We start from the raw sequence: 20,491 nt of genomic DNA, 5'->3' as shown, positions 1-20,491 counted from the left end.
GGCTGTCCCTGTGCGTGGATCGCGGGGGTGGAGACCCTGGGGCATGGACATTCTGAGAGCAACGGAGGTTCGGAGGGGTTTGGACATAGCGGTGTGGGGCCCTGTCTCCAGCTTTGCCCGCTGTTGGTGACTTGCTGGTGTTTTGAAAGGCAGGAGTTGAGCACCGGGGTCCACTGTGCTCAGAGTTGGATGAATAGTACGGAGAGTGCAAAAGAGTGAGGTGTAAAGAGAGCAGAGATAGGAAAGTCAGAAAAAAGATATGTGGCAGGCACGGCCTGCAGAAACACTGTCATGTCTGGGTTTAACAGGTACGTGGTCACAGAAAGGATGTACTTGACAGTCAGGTGTGTTGTCCTTCGGTGCTCTGCCCTGGAAACACACACAGCACACACTGGTTGTGACAATTAATAGCAGAAGCCTTCCTGCTTTTCTTTCAGATATGGCTCCATATTATGAAGCACTCTGCAAGTCTCTGGAGTGGCAGATAGACACAGATCTGTTGAATAAAATGAAGAAAGCTAATGAGGAAGAATTGAAACGTCTCGACAATGAATTGGAAGATGCAGAAAAGATCTTGGGGGAGAGCGAAATCCGAGATGCAATGATGGCCAAAGCTGAGTACCTGTGCAGGATTGGGGACAAGGTTGGTTTATGGCAGAGGCTTTATGGACTCATATTAAAAACACTGCATCGTAATCCTCTTAGCTAGGTGGGTTCTAGTGAGCACTGGGTGACTTACAGTACGTTTTCTCTATGCTGCAACTCAGACATGGGTGGGAGATAGGGGAGGGTGTTATTGACGTTTAAATGATCTAGGTAAAAAAACAACCCGAGAGAGAGAACTTTTTGTCTTAAAAAGTGAAAAAGTTCTTTTCCATTTGCAGATGTTATTTTTCACTGTTCTTGTGTCTTTAGACTTCCCTAAGCTATTTACATAGTGCAGTGTAATTTCAAGTTACAGAGTAGATTTTCATAGTCCTTAGATTTAGAAGATATGCGAGGATCAGCTCCTTTAAATTGATTTAAACTTCTTTAAGGTTATTCAGAATGCATTGTATTAAAGTTCTGTGGGAAACAGTCATGACTATCAGCGGAAGGCAACACATGTGCTTACATATTTTGTAAATATTCTGGGTGCTTTTAACATTCTCACAGTAGAAAATACTGTCTTGCTAGGAGGGAGCTCTGACTGCATTCCGCAAGACTTACGACAAAACCGTGGCACTGGGACATCGTCTGGATATTGTGTTCTATCTTCTAAGAATTGGCTTGTTTTATATGGACAACGACCTCATCACACGGAACATTGAAAAGGCAAAAAGGTACTGCTTGGGTTGAGGGCACTAAAGCACTTTTAAGACAAACTAACTGAAGAAATGGAAGATAAATACCTTCCTGTCAAGGAATGACTAAGACTGGATGCGAGACAGAATCGCAGAGTGATGGGTGGGTGTTACCTTGTAGTAGAGAGCTTCCTATTCCTGGATTTTGTTAGTAGGGGAAGAGAAAAGAAAGGTTAGTATTTTGTGTCAGCTATTTCCTAGCAGCTGACTTGATTTTAATTTGTAGCCCACCCCCTGCTCCCACTTTTGAGTCCTGTCACTGTTAGAAGACAAATGACTTTGGGTGTGATTAGATTGTCCAGTGCAGGATTGTCAGCTGAATCCAGCTGCTGGGAGTGCTGCCCAGCTGGCTCTGGGAAGTGCCAGCTTTTCCTCTAGAAGCAGGCACCCAGTGCCAGCAGGACGTGCTCTGGTGCAGCCGCCCTTCCCTTGTTTCCACTCCTGGCTTCAATGTCTCTGTGCTCTCTACATTTGGAACTTCAGTGGTTCCTGTAGCAAGCTGCAGTTCTGGTCTCTTTGCTGGTGCCATGAGGGTCTTCCCAGTTACCATGTTTCTCGGGCAATGATTTTTTTTTGCCTGTTTTCAGCAGCTTTTGTCTCAGCCTGTGCTCCTGCCTATAGCCACATCAATGTTGTGTTAATAGGATTCTTGAAAAGCGGCAACTTTTACATTTTTTCTATGCTGCTAGCTCAATGGCTTTGATTTTAGCAGCAAAGGCAGTGGAAATATGTTGCCACCGCTGAGGCTGACAGTACTGTTTACCTGCACGTTTCAAAAGACTGTTGTCACAACTTTTAGAGGCTTTGAAACTTGCACTGTGCAAAAGCGCTGACCCCTCCTGTCCCAAGGAAGTGGCTTTCCTGTATCCTGGCAGACGCACAAAGCCTGCACCATTTCACCAGGCTGTAACATAAAACAAGTTATTCTTTCTCTAATCACAGGTATCAGTTGATTTACTGTACTTGGTTCCTGTAACTTACTGCATAATACATTTATATAAGTAAACATTTATTTTTGCTCTGTTTCAAGTCTAATAGAAGAAGGAGGAGACTGGGACAGGAGAAATCGTCTCAAAGTGTACCAGGGCCTTTACTGCGTCGCTATTCGAGATTTCAAACAAGCAGCAGAGCTCTTCCTTGATACAGTTTCAACGTTTACATCCTATGAACTTATGGATTACAAAACATTTGTAACATACACTGTCTATGTCAGCATGATTGCATTAGACAGGCCTGACCTCAGGGAAAAGGTAAGGAAAACAGGTGAAAACATCAGTTCAAACAGACACAGCCTTTCTTTAACCTGTTCATCTCCAGGCTGAAAGGGCTGGTATTTAAACATGTTTGTTTGCTTTCAGGTTATTAAAGGAGCAGAGATTCTGGAAGTGTTGCACAGTTTGCCAGCTGTACGGCAGTATCTCTTTTCTCTGTACGAGTGCCGTTATGCAGCCTTTTTCCAGTCATTAGGTAAGGCTGTGTTTTGTCCTGCAACACCATTTCAGGTCCTTCAGTTATTTCAGATCATACCAAACTTGTAGCTCTAGACTGTAGCTACTCCACAGCTACTTTATGCAGAGAAAAAAATGAGAATTTTTTTAAAGTGACCTAAAATTTGCTGCTGTTTGATTTTTCCAAAGCAACATTTCACATACAGTGATCTTTTTGAACGGTCCCATCGGATAAGGTAGAAAAGTGTTTTGAAAATGGCTGTGGAACACCATCTTACCTGAAGAGCCAGGTCAGGTGGGAAAGCTTGGAAAGGTTTTATCTTTGAAAGAAGTTATAGGCCTCATAGTCTAAAGGCCCTGAAATCTCAACCTGTAAAAGAAATTACATAGGAAGTTTTCATTGTTGTTACAGGTTGCTTTCTGCTCTGGTTTCAATGTAAAAGGGTGACACTGAAGAAAAGCTTTTCAGAAAAATCTCATTCTTGCCAGTTCTCAGACTCCTTGTATTCCTTGTGGGAGATTTAGAATACAAGAAAGTAAGATATGTAGAAAAGAAACCAAAAAAACCCCCTTCGTTTTGTGGAAGACTAGGCCTGATGAGATTAAGAGCTAAGCGCAACATTTATCTCTTGCTGGCCTTATCACTCGCTGAGAACTGAAAAGGTCAGGAGAAAAAGGCACTGCAGTGCCTAGAAATCCTTGTAACTAATTCAAGAGCTGGTACCAGACAGTTACTCTTATTTCCTTACCCAGCTGCAGATAACAACGTTTCTTCTTGTAGATACATCCAAGTCCTGCAGTTTTCCCAGCACCGGTGTCGGGTGAGGGGAAGCTGCTCACACGCTGGCAGGAGGATTCGTTCCTGACACAGGGCTGTTAGCTTTGCTATGCCATTATTTGCCCATTGCTACTGCTTCTGGGTCTAGAACTGCTACAGATTATACAAACTTAGTTCTCTTCAGTGTAGAATACCTTTCATGCACTGAAATATGCAAGAATACAATATAATTACGTTCACACTGATTACTTATTAACTAGTGTCACGTTTTTTATTTACATAACTGGTATTTCACGTCTTGGAGATTACTGACACATTTTCTGTCTTTTTTTTCTTTTCAGCTATTGTAGAGCAAGAGATGAAAAAAGATTGGCTGTTTGCTCCTCACTATCGATACTACGTACGGGAAATGCGAATTCATGCCTATAGCCAGCTCCTAGAGTCCTACCGGTCACTGACATTAGGATACATGGCAGAAGCATTTGGAGTCAGTGTAGAATTCATAGATCAGTAAGTTATTTGGCTTTTTAAGTTCATAAAAATCTCACTTTACGCCCTTTAATTATTTAGAATGATCCCATTATGAATAAAAATGTTTGTTCTACTTTGATTCCGAACATGCCAAGTTGTGTTTCTGGAGAAGAGCTTGGCTAAATTTAATTGGCCCTTATGTTTCAGTAAAGAAAATCATTGAATTGCAGACTCTCATGACAACTTTTCCAGCATCTCTGACTCTCAGCGCCATATGAGAAACTAGTCTTTTATTTGGTCTTCATGCTGCTATTTGAATGGACCTTCATAAGTACGAAACTTAGGCTTTAGACTTCATTAACAACTATGCAAAAACTTAACGGTTACAGATCCGGGATCTGCACACTTCATGTACCCTACAAGCCTCCTTATTTGGTTTTGTGTGCTTTCTGGTACGTGAACAGGATCTGATGTTTTTCACTTAAAACAAATGTGCATTATGGTCTCAATTTTCATTCCTTTTCTAGTGTAAAACCAACATATTTAGGTCATGATGAGAACTAACATGAAGTGAGAAACTGACTTTTCCTCTTCGTACACGAAATGCTTTGTTTCAAATACCTTCACAAGAGTAACTGTTCTTTCATAGAGAAGTTTCAGATTTCCTAACACAGAAAAGCGTTACAGAAATATCAATATTGCTTGAAATATTCAGAAATTAATTAAAAGGTGTTTCAAGACAAACCAAACACCATTCAATTCAATGGTAACTGTTTTAAAGTGATGTGAGTTCTTATCCTTCTCAGTAACTTATTACTAACTGTAATTTGCTTTATTGTTGACCATAGGAAGATTTTCTTCTACCATCAGTAATGTGCTTTAGACAACAAGTTGATCAAGGAAAATAATAGTAAAAAAAAAAACCAAACCAAACTATTTAGAGCTATTAGAGAGTAGGGAGCTATTAAGAGACTGACCTGCATGAAGATATTTACCTATAACTAAATTCAGATAAATTCCAAATACGCATGCTACACGACTGCTACCTTTGAATTTGAAGAGTGCTTGGTGCTAAGCCAAGTGATAAAGTTCACTAACTCAAGTACGACACGTTGGCCTGAGGAGAAAAGGCTAAGACATTTTCTGTTGAGATCACTAAAGTGATTATTGTGTAACGTCCAAGGTTTGCTAATACGAGGATGTGTACGATACCTTGTGAAAATGTACAGGCTGTGGCTTCAGAAATACAACGTGGTACCACTGTTGTTTTATGATAGCAGGTTCAGTGCTGCTGGGTCTGCAAGTCCTCGGTGAAACACGATTTAACCAACTTCTTTTTTCTTTCCTTAGGGAGCTTTCAAGATTTATTGCAGCTGGGCGATTACACTGCAAAATAGACAAAGTCAATGAGATTGTAGAAACAAACAGGTATGCTATCAATTCTGACAGCCCAGCTGAATTCTGCACCTTCTGATGATGCCTATTACAGAAATGTAGGTGGCTTGGTGTAAAACACATTCTCACCTTTTTTTTGGTCTTTTTTCCCCCCCACAATTCCTAGGCCTGACAGCAAGAATTGGCAGTACCAAGAAACCATCAAGAAAGGAGATTTGCTGCTAAACAGAGTTCAGAAACTTTCCAGAGTAATTAATATGTAATTTTTTAATGCAAGGGAATGCAAAACATAGATGTTTAAAACATTTTGGAAGTAACCTATAAATATATTGTATAACTTGGTATACTGTAGGTAAACAAATTACTAGCAAGAGAGGTGGTGTTTTTACTTTCCACATCATTATGTAAACAATGTTCCCTTTTGGTGTCTGGATCCCAGTTCATTTATTAAATGTATGATACAGTTGATGATCTCTTGTATTGCACTTTGTTCCTTTACCTGACTGTGTATATGGTGTTCAGTATTTAATAGCAAAGCAGGTTTGAGATCTGTGAACAGAGAGAACCAATGGTGATTCTGTATTTGCTTTTTAAAGACTCGTGTGTTTGAATCAAAGGTGAAAAGAATCAGTTACATAATAGTGAAGTAGCCACAAATTTTAGCTGAGATTGTGCCCTGTGTCCAGACAGGATGAACTCTTGTGACGAGAGGATTACAGCTTAAGGGAGAAGGAGTAAGGATAAAAACGGCTGTGGTGAAGCAATGATAGAGCTGCAAAACCTGTAAGGACTGTAACTTTGGGAACATCTTTACCTGAAGTAGCCTCTCCCCTGGAATGGCTCTGTTGCTCGCTGTTGAGAAGCCAGTCAGTGCATCAGCAGAGCATTACATTTGTAACTACTTCCTCTGCTAGCTTTGCAGATGGCAAAATGATGGGAGGAACAGCAGAAGATACTGTTGCAGAATGACACAACTGATCAAATACTGTAGGGGTTGGGCTTTCTTCCTTCACAGCTGCTGAGGAGTAAGTGTGTGGAGTCGCTGCTGCCGTGCTGATGACACATGGTGTCTGGCCGCCGCAGAGCCTACGGCAGCAGCTGTTTTCCTGCTTGCTTGGCTCTGCTGGAGGTTTTTCTGTCCTCCCAAAGAAAGTCTGTGACTTAGTCGTGTTAGCTGTTTGATGGCACGGCACTTAGCAACAGAGTCCATTTACTGTCTGTGTTCCTTGCAACTTTAATGCTCCAAGTAACACCAGCAGGTAGCTGTACCCGCAGAGCCACCCTGACCTTTGGAAGTCACTGTGCCACCGCTAGGACAGCGTGAAATTTCACATGGCCGCTCCTCTTGCTGCAGGATCACGGACGATCGCCTGGCTTTGAATCGCTGCCACCTGCCCGAGGTTGGACTGTGGAGGGGCCGTTAATATTCGCTGTTGAACTGATCTGAACCCAGAACACGACATAATGATTTTTGGATGTCTTTCACTACTCACTAGCAGCTGGTTTGGGCTTTTTGTTTTGTTTCATTTCTAAGTAGCAGCTATTTAGCATTTAAAGATTTAAATTGCAGACAGTACTAATTAGAAGAAAATTCTGTTCTTCATTTTCTTTAGACCAGTGAGAGTAATAAAAGAGAGCCCTACTTGATCTACCATGAGGGTCAGCTAATGATTCACACACACATCACTTCTTATAAAGTTCTGGTTAGTTTAGGCCAATATTCAGACTTTTCAGAGCTGCAATAATCTTTCTCAGTTTTCTAGATCTGTTCTGTATCAGACAAAGTGCAGTAGCTAGGAAGACTTTAGTTCATCATTTCCACCTTCCATACACGCAGTTGTTGAGCATTTCACAAGTCCATCCGTACTACAGACAGTGTGGGCTGTAGGCTTTCCTGAATTGAGGGATTTAATTTCTGGTGCACACATGAATTGTCCTTGCCAACACATTTGTACTTCGACTGGCCTTAATTAACTATATCAAAGCTTCGTGAAATAAATCTCAGGATTTCCATTCAGCTTATGTATTGCATATATTTTTTAACTGTAAATTGAAGGGAATAGAAATTTCCTCATGGAAAGTAGGCAAACAGGCTTCATTCACCCGAGAGAAATCTCGCTGCTCTTTTAGCATAGGTAAGAGCAACAGAAAAAACTTCACAGACTGTCTGCTTTGTTAGGAAAATAAAAGTATCACTAAAGATTCCTACTGTGCTGTAAGACATTTGCAGAGCTTTCACTCTATTTTATTCTAACCATCACTACCAACCTGTGGGAGCCAAGCATTTCAGGATCCGGTACATGAAAAATAAGAATATTCATATCAGAAGTGCACGTATCCAACCAGAGCTAAGTGAGAACTCATTTTCATAGGATCATAGGATACCAGGTTGGAAGGGACCACAAAGATCCTCTAGTCCAACCTTTCAAATTTTCAGTGTGCCTCCAATAAATTCATTGTAGTAGAAATCTTTGTTGAGATGTCAGCGTTATCTAGAAAATGCTAATTGTAACAGAGACCATTTTTAAAGACCCACTTTAAAGATCCCGACTTGCCTTGCTCATTTTCTGATCTCAGCCTGTGGATGTCCCCCACAGGAGGATCCAGGAGGAAGCTGCAGGGATTCTTGACAAAGCTTCTCAGGCCAAGACCTGGCAAAAGAAAGAGTCACAGCAATTTCAATCTGAAGGCTTTGTGCAGCAGATCGGCCTCAGCCGTGCCAAATGAGACACAATTCCAGACAGCTGCAGGAAAGGCAGCATCTCCTGACATCCACAGCTGGATGCACAGAGCTCAGCCAGAGCAGCTGGTTATTGCTCTCCTGAAAAAGAGAAGATCTGATAAACAGTTCTTTTTGAAGAGCAGGAATGCTGAGGGGCCCAGGGTGGTCAGGCCTTGAGCTGATCAAGGACATAATTTTCTTTACCATTTTTACCTGCCTACTTCAATCTCCATGTCCAATCAGGAGCAATAGGATTCCTGCTTCCGTTAAACCCTGAAGTAACTCCAAGTCACCTTTCACTGTCCTGAATGTCAGGTTTACCTTCGGTTTCTGCCATCTCATTATTTCTGTGTATTCAGCTCTGATTGTGAGCAGCACTCCAGACACACCCGTTCATGCCTCCGTCTTGACACCTTTCCGTGGATTTATAGCCCACATGCCAAAGTTGTACATTCTCTCTTGTAATTCAAGCTGGTGCAGTTCCTTGAACTGATGCCATTCTCCAATTTCGCTGTGGAAGGCTGACTCCATGCGAGCAAGAAGGTGACCAGACCCGGGCACTGATTTCAAGATGCAGCTTCCCCATAGAGACACTTTCCACTTTGCTCTGTAATACAGGCACTGTGTGAACAGTTTAAGACCTCTCTTTGCAGACAGGAGACAAGGCGCCCCCTCTTGAGAAGCAGTCACCTTGTGTGCGGTGAATGGGAAAGGACACAGGTGAAGAGAGCTCAACTGTAAAACCAGCACAAATGAAACTTCCAGCAAATTCAGAGAGCAGCAACACACGTCCCTGCAGAAGCTGGAGAAGGTTTTTGTGCCGCTTTGGCTACACGTGTCAGCTCCAGCCATTCTCATGGGCTAGGACAAGGCTTTTTTGCCTGCATTTCTCAGGCCGATTTTCATCCTTTGCAATAAAGTCTGACTCTGGGTTAGTTTGAACAACTTCAGAAAAGGTTTTTGAGATTCCCCCTGACATTTGGAGGGCCAGAAAAAACAAAACCAAAACAAGCATTTGCTGCTTTTCTGCGACACAGATCCCATGCTGCTTGTTAGGAACAAAGCCAGCAGCTAACGCAGTCCTGAGCCAAAGCTTTCAGTCAAGTTTCCCACGGTGGATCCTACAACCAAGCCACGCGTGCTTTGATTATTTGTTGCAGCAGAATGTGATAATAATGAACCAACAGGAATTTACATTTAAATAAAGCCAATAGCCAGCCCCTGTATTGGTTGTTCTGGTGGTTGGCACAAGCCCACAGAGGTGATGGGTGCCAGGGCTGTTTGCTGTGGCACGGGGCCAGCTCTGCACCCCTGCCTACAGAGCCCACAGACGCTGGAGCAGGGTTCAGGGGTGTTTCTGCCAAGGGCAGGTCCTAGCCCCTGAGCCCAACACGTCTCCACCTTCGGGCTGGGAGGACACGTCCCCAGCTTCCGTTTGAAATGCAAATGGCATTGACAATGTGCACAAAACCGCACACACACAACCTCTGACATTTGGATTTGCTTTGCATGCACAAATGAGGACGCTCCAAACCTGCAGAGCTCCGAGATACCTCAAAGAGCTGAGGGTTATATGGGATAAATGCAACTTTTCCCCTTTTCCTCCACCTTACCCATTTCAGAGGATACAGAACTCTACTTCAAATGCAGTTAAAGGTGCAGTTAATCCTCCAGTTGAGGCAGATGCAGCTCAGAGCCATGAACTTGCCTGAACGCGATGGCCAGCAGCGAGCTCTGCTCTGCAGCTCCGTCTCCTGCAGCCACACAACCAGCTTCAGAGGAGCAGAAATTACGAAACTGCTACTAGAAAAGAAAGGTATTTGCAGAAAGGCGAGACAAAAAATAAATAAAAAAATCTTCATTTGACACAAAAGATGTTAATGTGGAAGTACTAAAAGTACTCGGTATAAAAAGGCAAAGCAGAGCCTGCGTGCTGCCTGATCCCCATTTTTATCTTGTAACACTTATCCCAAATACTAAAACCCCTTTGTTCTTACTGTTATAAGAGGAAAGGAAATAAGAGCGAGAGTGAAGGAAGCATCGCCATGGATGTAACTACTCATTCCTATCCCACCACCAGCAGCTTTACCGCTTTCACAAACCGCTCCTCAGAAGCCTCCACCACACGCGAGAAAAGCCTGCAAGAGCATTTAATTAACCTGCTGAGTCCTCACACCGGATCCTTCAACTGTGAAAACACAGAAGATGCTTTTTAGGAAGGGAAAAAAAAAACCCAAACCGAAACATGGTCATTGCACACACTGTGTCTGGGGCTCTAAGAGCTGCTTGTCCTTATTCTACCTAAAAACCAGTATGAAGCGTGAGCCTTAAGTACCAAAACGCCCCTTGCTGCGGGGCTGACAGAGGCCCCTCTCTCTCAGGTACCAAAACGTGAAGATCTGACCCCAGGGGGCTCACGCGATGCTGAGGTGCAGCCACAATTTGACCGCATCCAATTCTCTGAAATTAGTTCACATAGGCACTGATACAGGTAACGTTTTCCTTTAATGGTGAATGATTTTATAATGAAGCAGAAACATATAATGTATTCCATGCAACCAACCTCATTTATTGAAAAGTCCTAATTTTATTGCCTTGTTTAGTAACATGTTTGTTCAACAAACTAATCTTTTTCATGAAGCAAAGCACAACTTTTTCTTATAAATAGTATAAATTATTTTATTTACAGAAACTTGTTACAAAACAAATAGACTATATATTTATTTTTCTTTTAAATATCCAAAGTAATTTTTCTATCCCATGACATTTGTTCATGTACTATACAGCAGCCAACACAGAGTTCAGCTGATCAGATGCTCTTGATTATGTATACAAATTATCAAACTATTCACACATTTTACACAGGAGATTGCTTTTAGAACCAGGCTCAACACCGAGCAAGATGCTTCCAAGGCCTACATTCACATTGACATTATGTAGTGCTCATTTGAAAATTCTCATCTTTAAAACGCAAAATATCTCGCACAAAAGGTAAAAATGATGATTTTCCTCTGAACAGTGAAACATTGAAGAATCTTTCTAAGCCCGATCCCCTCCTCCAGGACAGAACGAGTGAAAGATGAGAGAGATTCCTTGGCAAGAGAACTCGTACAGGAAGACAACTGCCTCAGAAATGCCACCGGGAAATCACATTGGTGTTTTTAATGGGTTTAAGAGGTACTTACTTGGGGTTGTTTTGTTTTATTGTCTTTTCCTGGAATACCAACTCTTTTGAACATTGTCTAAATTATTTCATTTACGAATACCCTCCCTCCTTCCCAAAACCGGACAGTTAAACCCACATTCCAAATCCTTGGCATTACATTAAACACGAGTGATCAGTGGGATTGTTCCAACACCAGGTATTCCTATTCCAAGATGTTACAAAAGTTACCGGCATCATTCGCTTCCTTTTGTCAACCCATCTCATTAAGTTCAGAAAATATATATACATATATATGTGTGGGTGTATATAGAGATATATATGTATATAGATACATATACCTATATACCTATACAGATACAGATGTATACAGGTAAATACCTACACAGATACAGATGTATACAGGTATACACCTATACAGATACAGATGTATACAGGTATATACAGATATATATATATAGGTATATACATATATAGACACAGATATATCTATCTATGTATATAGGTACATACACCCACACATATACCATATATAGGTGGAAAAAGCAAGCTCCAAAATTTCAACTGAACATTCAAGTCTTGTAAGGAGAAGCTGTCTAAACAGTCCAAGCTTAAAACGAGTTATATCAGGCACTTTCAGTTTTTCCGTTAGTTTTACACCACATGAGACCCACACGAATGCGCACGCACACACACGAACACTACAAGAAGAAGCAGTGTAGTCACCTCGCTGCACGCAGCCTCCCGGGAAGCCGCCATGGGAAGCGATGCCCGATCCACGGCACAACCCGGGCCGGATCCGCTCCCGAAATACGAGAGGGGACGCGGCTTTCCCAAAACGGAGGCGTCCCTTCGGTCGCAGAGTAGGCAAATGTTAACTATCGGCTTGGCAGTGAACCACTTCAAATTATAAAAAGGTATCCGCGCTTTTTTTTCTTTGTCTTTTTGTTTTTTTTTTCCTGGTTTTTTTTTTAATTAATTAATAAATAAATACTAGATGATCTCAATTGTACCAAAACTGGATATAAGAAAAAAAGACCTGTGCAAAAATACATATTTAAATATGTACAATCAATTAACAAAATATGTCTTCTGAAATAGGGATACTTCAATATTTATAATAGAACAAGAAATTCCAAAATAAAGATACAAAAGTATGTTTCTTTTTTTTCTTGTATAATTCTTTGTTCATTGCAGCAATTTTTTAGGTTAAGAAAACTGCAGGAGTCGTAACGAGAAGTTGGAAAGACTATAAAAACTGTATCTCTTAAATTAATACCAAAATCTGTCTAGAAACAACCCAGCCACTGCAAAGTCAATTTTGCAAGGAAAATTCATTTTAAGCTTCCTTAGTTATTTACAGTAAGAACTATGTGACAAGAAAAGCTTCAGGAACAACGTTCTGCTCACAACCGGGATCTAAACCACCACATTTCAGCAGGCTGCGCTCGGGGGCAGACAGAATTTGGGATGTCCTAACTCCTCACTTCCTATGGCCTTGATCCACGCGACGCAGGCGGCTGCAGACCCCGGCTCTGTACGAGCAGGAATTTGCTTTCTGATGGCTCTGCGTGCCATCAAAGGAGCACGAATTTGCCATTTATGCTTTCAGATCAACAGAACCTTCAAAAAAAAACACCAGGGGAGAGCTTGATTTCCAACTCGCCAGCGCTCACTCTTGCCCAATTTGTGTTTCCTTTCCCTTTGCGTCTACCAAGAGCCAAACGGCTCTGGTGACTGCCGCTATCCTCACGTGAGAGCTCTGCCCCAGGGACTTTAGCAGAGCGCGGATTTCACTTCCAACGTGCAGGATTTAACACGCTTTGATTTCTCTTTGTGGCATATCGCTTTGGTTCCTTTTACGTTAAACCAATGGCAGCTCTAACGATCCTTTCCTATTAAATACGAATCCTTTTGTTCCTGAAAAGTCTATGTTTTTTGTCAAGTTTGCATAATAAGCGTCTCTAGTACGTTGCTTTTTCAGTGTGATCGTTCGTATCGGTTCAAAGCTAAAGTGTCTGCATAGAGGCTTCTTGTTGTTTTGCTGTATCACAATGATTTCGTAGCAAGTTCGGGTTAAACTGAAAGCATCTTTAGGTAAACAACTCAGCAACTGCTACTCAAGAGTGGCTTTGGATTCCCTGATGTACAATTTGCCACCAGAACTGGGGAGAAGGCTGGGCTACGCGAACAAGTGGGCAGGCTCAGATTGTCTCTTCTCAGCAACAGCTGGTGCCCCTTTAAGGCAGGAAAAAGAAAAGAAAATAGACATCTTCTCGGGTAGGAATTTGTTTTCCTTTGCTTTGCCCCTTAGTAAAAATTTAGTCAGTTTTGAGACTTTACTTGATGTTTCAAAACTTAAAAACACCCAGATGTGTTAAATCGTAATACAATAAAGCCCTTTAGCGGAGTTCACTTTTGAGGTGTTCTGAAGCAAGACAAAATATTTCACAGAAATTGGCTGGACTATATAAAACTTGGTAAAGCCTCTACACCCACAAAGCCTGGGCAGGCGTGGGATGACCGTGATGCGCACATCTGCGCTTCACGGTGAACTCGGCCGTCAAATTGGCATTTATTCAGAATTTTGGGGGAAAAATAAACTCATACTGAGCAGTTGAAAGCGTAATTCATTAACAATTTAGTTACAGAAACAAGGCATGAAGGAACTGACTTTTCTGTTTTTTAGAAAATACTTAAATACTTTAAAGACTTCATTTTAAAAGGGCTGTTTTTACAGGCTAGAAGGCAAATCCAGCCTAGTTTAACCAATACAGTTGTTGTTTTCTTTTAAATAACAAAGGTCTATGATATACAGTATAGGTCAATAAATACGTTCTTTGGGCATAAAGTTTTAGAGGTTATTTGCCTTTGTTTGATGGTTTTGGATTTATCTTTAAAAAACAAAATTCACTTCTTTTCTTCTGCAATCGGCTCTTATTCAAAAGAACAGAAAAGAGGTTTTCGTATCACGCGGGTACGACATTTTTATACTTGTTTGCTGAGCGATGGCCTCAAACAAGTTTTTCTGGTGTTTGTCGGGTTTGTTTTGGTTTGTTGTTTCCTATGCTTGTGTTTTAAACTCCTGATAGCTTCTTATCCCAAATTACTTGCAAAAGGCTGGGCAAAACACAGACTATTTTTTCGAATTGTGCTATTTTTCTATTCCATCAAAGGAACATTGCTATAAAAACACTAAAGCCATATTCCCTTCTTGAGGGCTTCTTTCCGTTGTGCCTCACACACTCTTCCCCCGTGCGGCGGGGTCCTCTCTGTTGAGGGTGTCTGTCTGGTTAGCTATCACCTACAAAAGACACCATCAGTATAAAAATAAGTCCACAGTAACGTTTATTTCCCCCCAGAAAAAACATTACTTTGCCCAGCCAATCTACGTCAAATAGTGGCAAGATGATGTACTCCTGTAAGTAAAATCTCACAGATTCGTAGCAAACAGTCCAGACCACCGTTAACACTGATAAGAGCAATTGCGTGGCTGAACTTCATCCAGTGTCCTTTTCTAGTATATTCGCTGCTACAGACATGGCTTCAGGGAAATTCCTTGTTGAAGTGACAGTCCAGTAGATTTCCACACCTGAGGACCATGGGAAGTTGGGAAAACTCAAGGCATCTTGGAGTCCAGAATTCCAGATGGAGGTTTTGCTTGTAGTGAAAACTGTCCAGTTCGTTTCTCACCACGGTGCGTTCAGCTATCAGGGACGTGCCTTTGGCTTTGGGGCAAGCAAAAGAAAGAGAAGGATGAGTTACAGCAGATGCCCTTAAAGACATTTTCTGGGTAACAAGGGCGTATTTTGGGGAGAATCACAACGCACCACCACGAACACGTGGCTGGCTCCTTTGAGACTTGACAGTTCTCAAGGTAGAGCTCTTAGAGTTATAATGGTTTCAGACATGATTTCATTCCTCAGTTTTAATTTCTCCTTTACTTATATTGCATAGTTGACATAGTAACTATTAGATAAGTCCAAGAATAAATTCAGCCATCTGAACGCTTTTTTTGTTACAGGAAACACAACATAGAAATGGTGAAAATCTTCCTGTATGGCTGAAACTGAAAATTCAGAAACCATTCTGAAAAAGCTCTTACTCTCCAGGTACACAGATTTTGGGTTATTAGCACCAGAGGAAACACAAAGTTTCTCAGGTTTCAGTATCACGAAGTCTAGTTCTAAAGCTACTCTCTAAAATTCCATCTTCTACACCCTCCTCGAGCTGTATCAAATTATTTTACCCCTCCAACTGATCCTCCACACCAATTTGAGTAGTATTATTAAGAAGTCTGAGCTACCAGTTTCTAAATGATCTCTCATCCTAATTCACCAAAGACTTTTTCTCCTAGTACACTACTTTTCCAGTGCCATTTGTTTAAGAAAACCCCAATCTCATTTTTAAAATGAGATCTTACGTATTCATGACACCTGCTTCTTTTAGAGTAAATCTGTTTGCTTTACCAACTAAAAAGGTTTCTGCCTTACTTATAACATTTAATTTTGTTATTACTAAGAAGTTACACTCAATGACACCTTGGGATAAGAGGCTTATTTTATCACAGTATCACAGTTCTGTTATCAGCACCACTATGTTCTGCTTTGTACAATGTTTGTTACTGACACAGAAACAAGAAGTCAGGCTGAGACACACAGCTCAGTTCCATGGCTGTGCACACTATGAGTGTTTATAGAAACCTTGTGTAAATGCACTATAAAAATGAGTGGTGGACAAACTATCTTCTACTTGAATAGGATCAGGAATTGGCCGGCCGATAACAAAGAGAACACATGTAATATAAGCACGTGAAGAGGCATGTTTGCATTGGCTTAGTTCGAGACCAGATTTCCTACCTGATGAAAAAGAGAATTGTTCATCAGTCCTTGCGTCCCTGGGATTGCACCAGTGTGTTTCGCATGAACGTTGTTCACCGATGTCAATTTGGCAACTTTGTTTGCTTTGCTGCTGCTGCTGCTGCTGTTGATGCTGCTTGAACCAGGTGAGCACTTTCTTTTCTTTCCTATCAATTTGTCGAGGGAAGTATGCGAATGTGAAAAACTGCCGTGCGAATTTACAGTCAGCTCGCTGGACTGATGAACAAACGGCCCTAAGGAGAGCGTGGAGTCGCTGCTGTTCATCATCACACTCATTCTCTTTATCGATTCTGCAGGGCTTCCAGTCGGAGGACCCCTCCCTGATTGGTCATGTTTGAGGCTAACAGAGTTAGCTTTGCTAGTCATACAGTTGAGGCCAACGCTGTGGGACGAAGCTGTCACCGGCGGATGATAGGAGGTCCCAGAGTTTCCAGAGTTCACCACACAGTTTTTTCTAAAGGACTCTGTGGAATGAGAAGGTGCGAGCAGTGCGGAACTGTTTTTACGCTTCTTTCCTGAGCCGCCGCTGCTACTGACGCTGCCGGTGCTGTTACAGGTGCCACTGCCAGCAGAAGATTCCTTAGGTTTAAAAGGTTTGCTGGATTTCATTTTCTGAGGTTTGCTGGGCATAGGTGAAGGTACAGAGGAAAGCACTGTAGGTGTTGAAGGGGATGAAGACACTTGTCTTGATTGCATACTGCAGACAGGATCCACCGCACCCAAAGCAGCAGGATTGGCATTTAGTGTCGTTCCGTGTGATGGTACCGATTTATTATTCAGAGACACACAGGAAGGAGATACCAACGCTGGCGATGACATAACCGTGGTGGGTAAGAGGAAACCCGCTGCACTGACACCGTACTGTGAAGCAGGCATCGAGTTTGTCCGACGCGGTGCACGAACTGATGCTGTGTTACTGGATGCTGGAGGAATTTTCCTGCAGGTGAAGAGAAAAACAAACAAAACCCTACATAGCTACCGTTCTTCAGAGTAATACCCAGTCAAGTAACGCTACATTCAAGCGATTGTATCGGGAAGTTGATTAATGGCACTAAAATATTTCATTAAATTAATGGTTAATTGTTGAAAAAAATGTAAAGCACAGACTATCAACCTCTGATCCGATTAATCTGAACACAAGACTGCTGTTCTTGGACTAGAAACACAGACTTCACGTATCTCCACAAACACCAAGAAGAATAAGAGCTCTTTCACTTCTACTCACTTCCACATCTGGGAATTAAGATGCTTCTCCAACATGAAGTCAAGTGCACATCGAATATGGTTCCACCGCTTGTCAAACACGTAATAACCTCTTCCAATTTGCCGACTACCAAATGTGCAAAACTGAAAAAACAGATTTTTATTGGCATTTTCTACTTCCAGTAACAACTCTCTGAACAACAATGCACTTCTTTATAAATAAATGCTGCCGAATAAATATGCTTTTAGATGTTTAAGTCAAGGATAAAAAAATATAAATTAGATTTTTTATTTCTATGGCAAAACAACTGTTTCAAACTTTTGGCCTTGGTATATTGGGATTATTTTCTTCCCTTTTGACACTCTCATACTTATGGCCAAAGGCACCAGTCAGATTTGAATCCCTCTGATTAAAAAAGAAGGACAAGTGTGTTTGTGTGTGTATAAAAACTATATACATATGTATTTTTTATATCTATATATATTATATAGATATATATATACATACACATGTAACATCTACTTCTGAGGAGCTAGCAGCTATCTTCTCATGGTCTGTTTTTTAAAAAAAAGAAGAAATTATTTGATATACAGGCTAGGCAATAAGGATTCTGCTTTTAGTTAAGACTAACTGGTTTTTGTCAAGATTTCAATATTAAAACAACACATTACTGCTAACTTTACTGTGATGACTGGAACGTTGAGTAAACAATGTGTGTGTGTGTGGGCAAGTCCAGTAACATCTGACCAAAAAAGCACTGTTTGTATGTCCTTATTCCAAAACCACAGCCCTTTGGAGCAGTTACCAATTTCATCCTCAGTATTTTGGCATTTTGATTGCTTCTGGACTGGGGAAGTGAGGTCCAAACATATTTCTTCAGCACATTTACCTTGCAACTACAGTTAACCTTTGCTGCCTACTAGGCAACAAAATAATTTTCTTAAAACCTAGGAAAAGAAAAATCCTACACCCAATAGAAAACCACCCTAAAAACCCCAAGTAATTCGTTTACAAGTTCGGAGCCAGGTTAACTTTTACGTCCAACGTACAGCGGCTGGTTGAGGATGATGACCTGAATAATGACAATCCAGTTTTTCAACAGGCTCTTCTTTTTCGTCACATTCTCCCTCATCACTGGATAACCGAGATGCTGGCTCAGCTGCAGGCAAGGGAGGGTGCGGGGACTCGTGGACAGAAGGAGACTCGCTAGGGACATTTCCACTGTGCTGGGCTGGACAGCCTGGAGGCCTGGGCAAGGCAAGCAGTAAAGGTCTTATTGAATTAAGGCTGGTGAAAAATCTCAAGCTTACACATTTATTAGTACTGACAGGAGGAAATCTACATTAACAGGTTTCTGATATTATCCACAGTCTCATAACACACATACCGAGAGGAAGGACAGGAGGTACGCTACCCCTGGAAAAGCAGCATTGCCCAATCATTGCTGAACCACTTCCATTGATGCAAGTCAGCTTTAACTATTTCAAACACCAAACCCTCCTCGCTGTGAGCTACAGCTCAGTATGTAATTGCTAATTGCAGTCAGTCATTCACCAGGACTGACTGAATAGCAAGAATACTGCCCCATCCAACAGAGCCGTATCACTCCTTCAAAATCCACCTGAAGAAGCTCCCAGTATTAACTTCATACCATTAGACCTGCAGATTTTCCTTACCTTGGAAGACTGGGGGGGTGAGGTTTGGGTTTATTAGGTAATAAAGGCTTTGTTTCTGTAAGAGTAACTCCATGAGAATTTTGGTGCAGCTCCTGGGAAGTTTTAGTAGGTGAGGGATGTGGTTCCCTGAGAGGGGGCATCTGCTGATGATGATCCGAATGTCGAAGAAGTTCCTTTTCCCTGGTTTTGCTTTTGTGCTCGGCTAATAACACATCAAATCGTTTTCTTCGACCCTGTACAGCCCTCCGCTGGGTTAAGGAATGTGTCTGCAAAATCATGAATAAATCATTAATCCCAGGCTATTCGATTTGTGGAAATTAAACACGCAAAACATTTGTCAAGAGAGCTCTAGAACAGAGAAAACCATCACACTCATGGTTGAGTAAATAAATGGAAGAATGACTCAGAAAACAAACTTAAAAATTGCTTTGTGGATGATTACATCCCTGTCTGATGCAAAATAACAAAAGCCAGCAACTGAGTAAAAGGCTTCTTTCAAATTTCTTTTTAAAGAAGGAACTGTCAAAGTTCAAGTGGAAAACGTTTTTACACTGCTATTTTAACTACCAACTAATGCACAATCAAAATTAATAAATATTTACTTTCACTTATGAAAATATTTAACACAATAATGCTTTAAAATCAGACCCTGAATGGGAGACAAGAAAAATATGTGTAAGAATACTTTGCTTCCTTCTGTATACTAATATATTCCCTGAAAACCAATATAATCAAATAGGTATTAAGGAATGCAAAAACCCACAGCAGAATCTACAGTCTGACAGGAATTTGAGTGTCCAGAATGTCACACATAGTAAGATGTGTGTGTGTGTATATAGCACAAATTCTAGGAAGTTACTTTTCTGAATTGTTGAAGTCACATACAATACCTCCTTTTTCCTATAGTATAAAAGGTTTGATTGGGTTCATTTTAGTAGGTAAAAATTATTAGCACATAACTCGGACACAATAGCAATTATAAAAATATTTTATTGAGTAGGTATAATATAAGGAATCACTGAGAAATGTTTCTTCCTCGTTTACACTTCAAATTTGCCTGGTTCTCTTGTAAAATCTTGAAGTTTTTCCTCTTCTCCATTAGAAAAACAACTGCCTCCCCCTGTAATTCCAAAAGGGCAACGTGTTCAAGTTCAGCTCCTCTGGGTCATCGGTGCCAGCCTCATGTACCTTTGTTCTGTAGGTGGTTTATTTACCAGAGGCTTCCTCTACTGACACTTCAGCTGCTTGGCAGGGAAGTAGCTAAATATTCCACCACTGCAGGGATCCGGATTTTGGATTCCCTGAGACTAAGTGAAACCCCTCTGACCGCCAAGGCTTTTGAGTAATTTCATCTGAACAAAAGGTTTTACGGACTGTTTAATTTCAAGTTTGACTTCTGGGCATACTCTGT

At 41.3% G+C, this 20,491-nt stretch overlaps 2 protein-coding genes across 2 annotated transcripts in view; one reads left to right on the top strand and one right to left on the bottom strand.

The window, feature by feature from the left end:
• Positions 1–436: 436 nt before the first annotated feature.
• On the top strand, positions 437–5,915 carry PSMD6 (proteasome (prosome, macropain) 26S subunit, non-ATPase, 6). The gene is made up of 7 exons (XM_010190333.1): positions 437–643; positions 1,177–1,322; positions 2,374–2,593; positions 2,702–2,810; positions 3,911–4,079; positions 5,391–5,468; positions 5,602–5,915. Exons 1-7 carry the CDS (start codon positions 440–442, stop codon positions 5,696–5,698), a joined length of 1,023 nt encoding a protein of 340 aa, XP_010188635.1. The 5' UTR covers positions 437–439; the 3' UTR covers positions 5,699–5,915.
• An 8,621-nt stretch (positions 5,916–14,536) lies between these two features.
• Positions 14,537–20,491, bottom strand: part of ATXN7 (ataxin 7) — a 35,174-nt gene continuing 29,219 nt past the window's right edge. Inside the window, exons 5-9 of the mRNA XM_010190332.1 lie at positions 19,081–19,346; positions 18,454–18,652; positions 17,426–17,547; positions 16,180–17,137; positions 14,537–15,048 (exon numbers count right to left, since the gene is read on the bottom strand). Coding sequence (XP_010188634.1) covers positions 15,031–15,048; positions 16,180–17,137; positions 17,426–17,547; positions 18,454–18,652; positions 19,081–19,346 — 1,563 coding nt within the window. The 3' untranslated portion in view covers positions 14,537–15,030. The remainder of the gene's footprint in view (positions 15,049–16,179; positions 17,138–17,425; positions 17,548–18,453; positions 18,653–19,080; positions 19,347–20,491) is intronic.

This window comes from Mesitornis unicolor, unplaced genomic scaffold (genome assembly GCF_000695765.1).
Source record: "Mesitornis unicolor isolate BGI_N332 unplaced genomic scaffold, ASM69576v1 scaffold1228, whole genome shotgun sequence".
NCBI lineage: Eukaryota > Metazoa > Chordata > Aves > Mesitornithiformes > Mesitornithidae > Mesitornis > Mesitornis unicolor.
Note: the sequence above shows the minus strand (reverse complement) of the source record. Positions and strands in the feature narration are given on the sequence as shown.

Excerpts from the sequence above, each read along its gene's own strand:
- PSMD6 (XM_010190333.1), top strand. The coding sequence starts at position 440 with ATGGCTCCATATTATGAAGCACTCTGCAAGTCTCTGGAGTGGCAGATA. Across the intron at positions 2,594-2,701 it reads GGCCTGACCTCAGGGAAAAG|GTTATTAAAGGAGCAGAGAT; the intron begins GTAAGGAAAACA and ends GTTTGCTTTCAG. Across the intron at positions 4,080-5,390 it reads AGTGTAGAATTCATAGATCA|GGAGCTTTCAAGATTTATTG; the intron begins GTAAGTTATTTG and ends TTCTTTCCTTAG.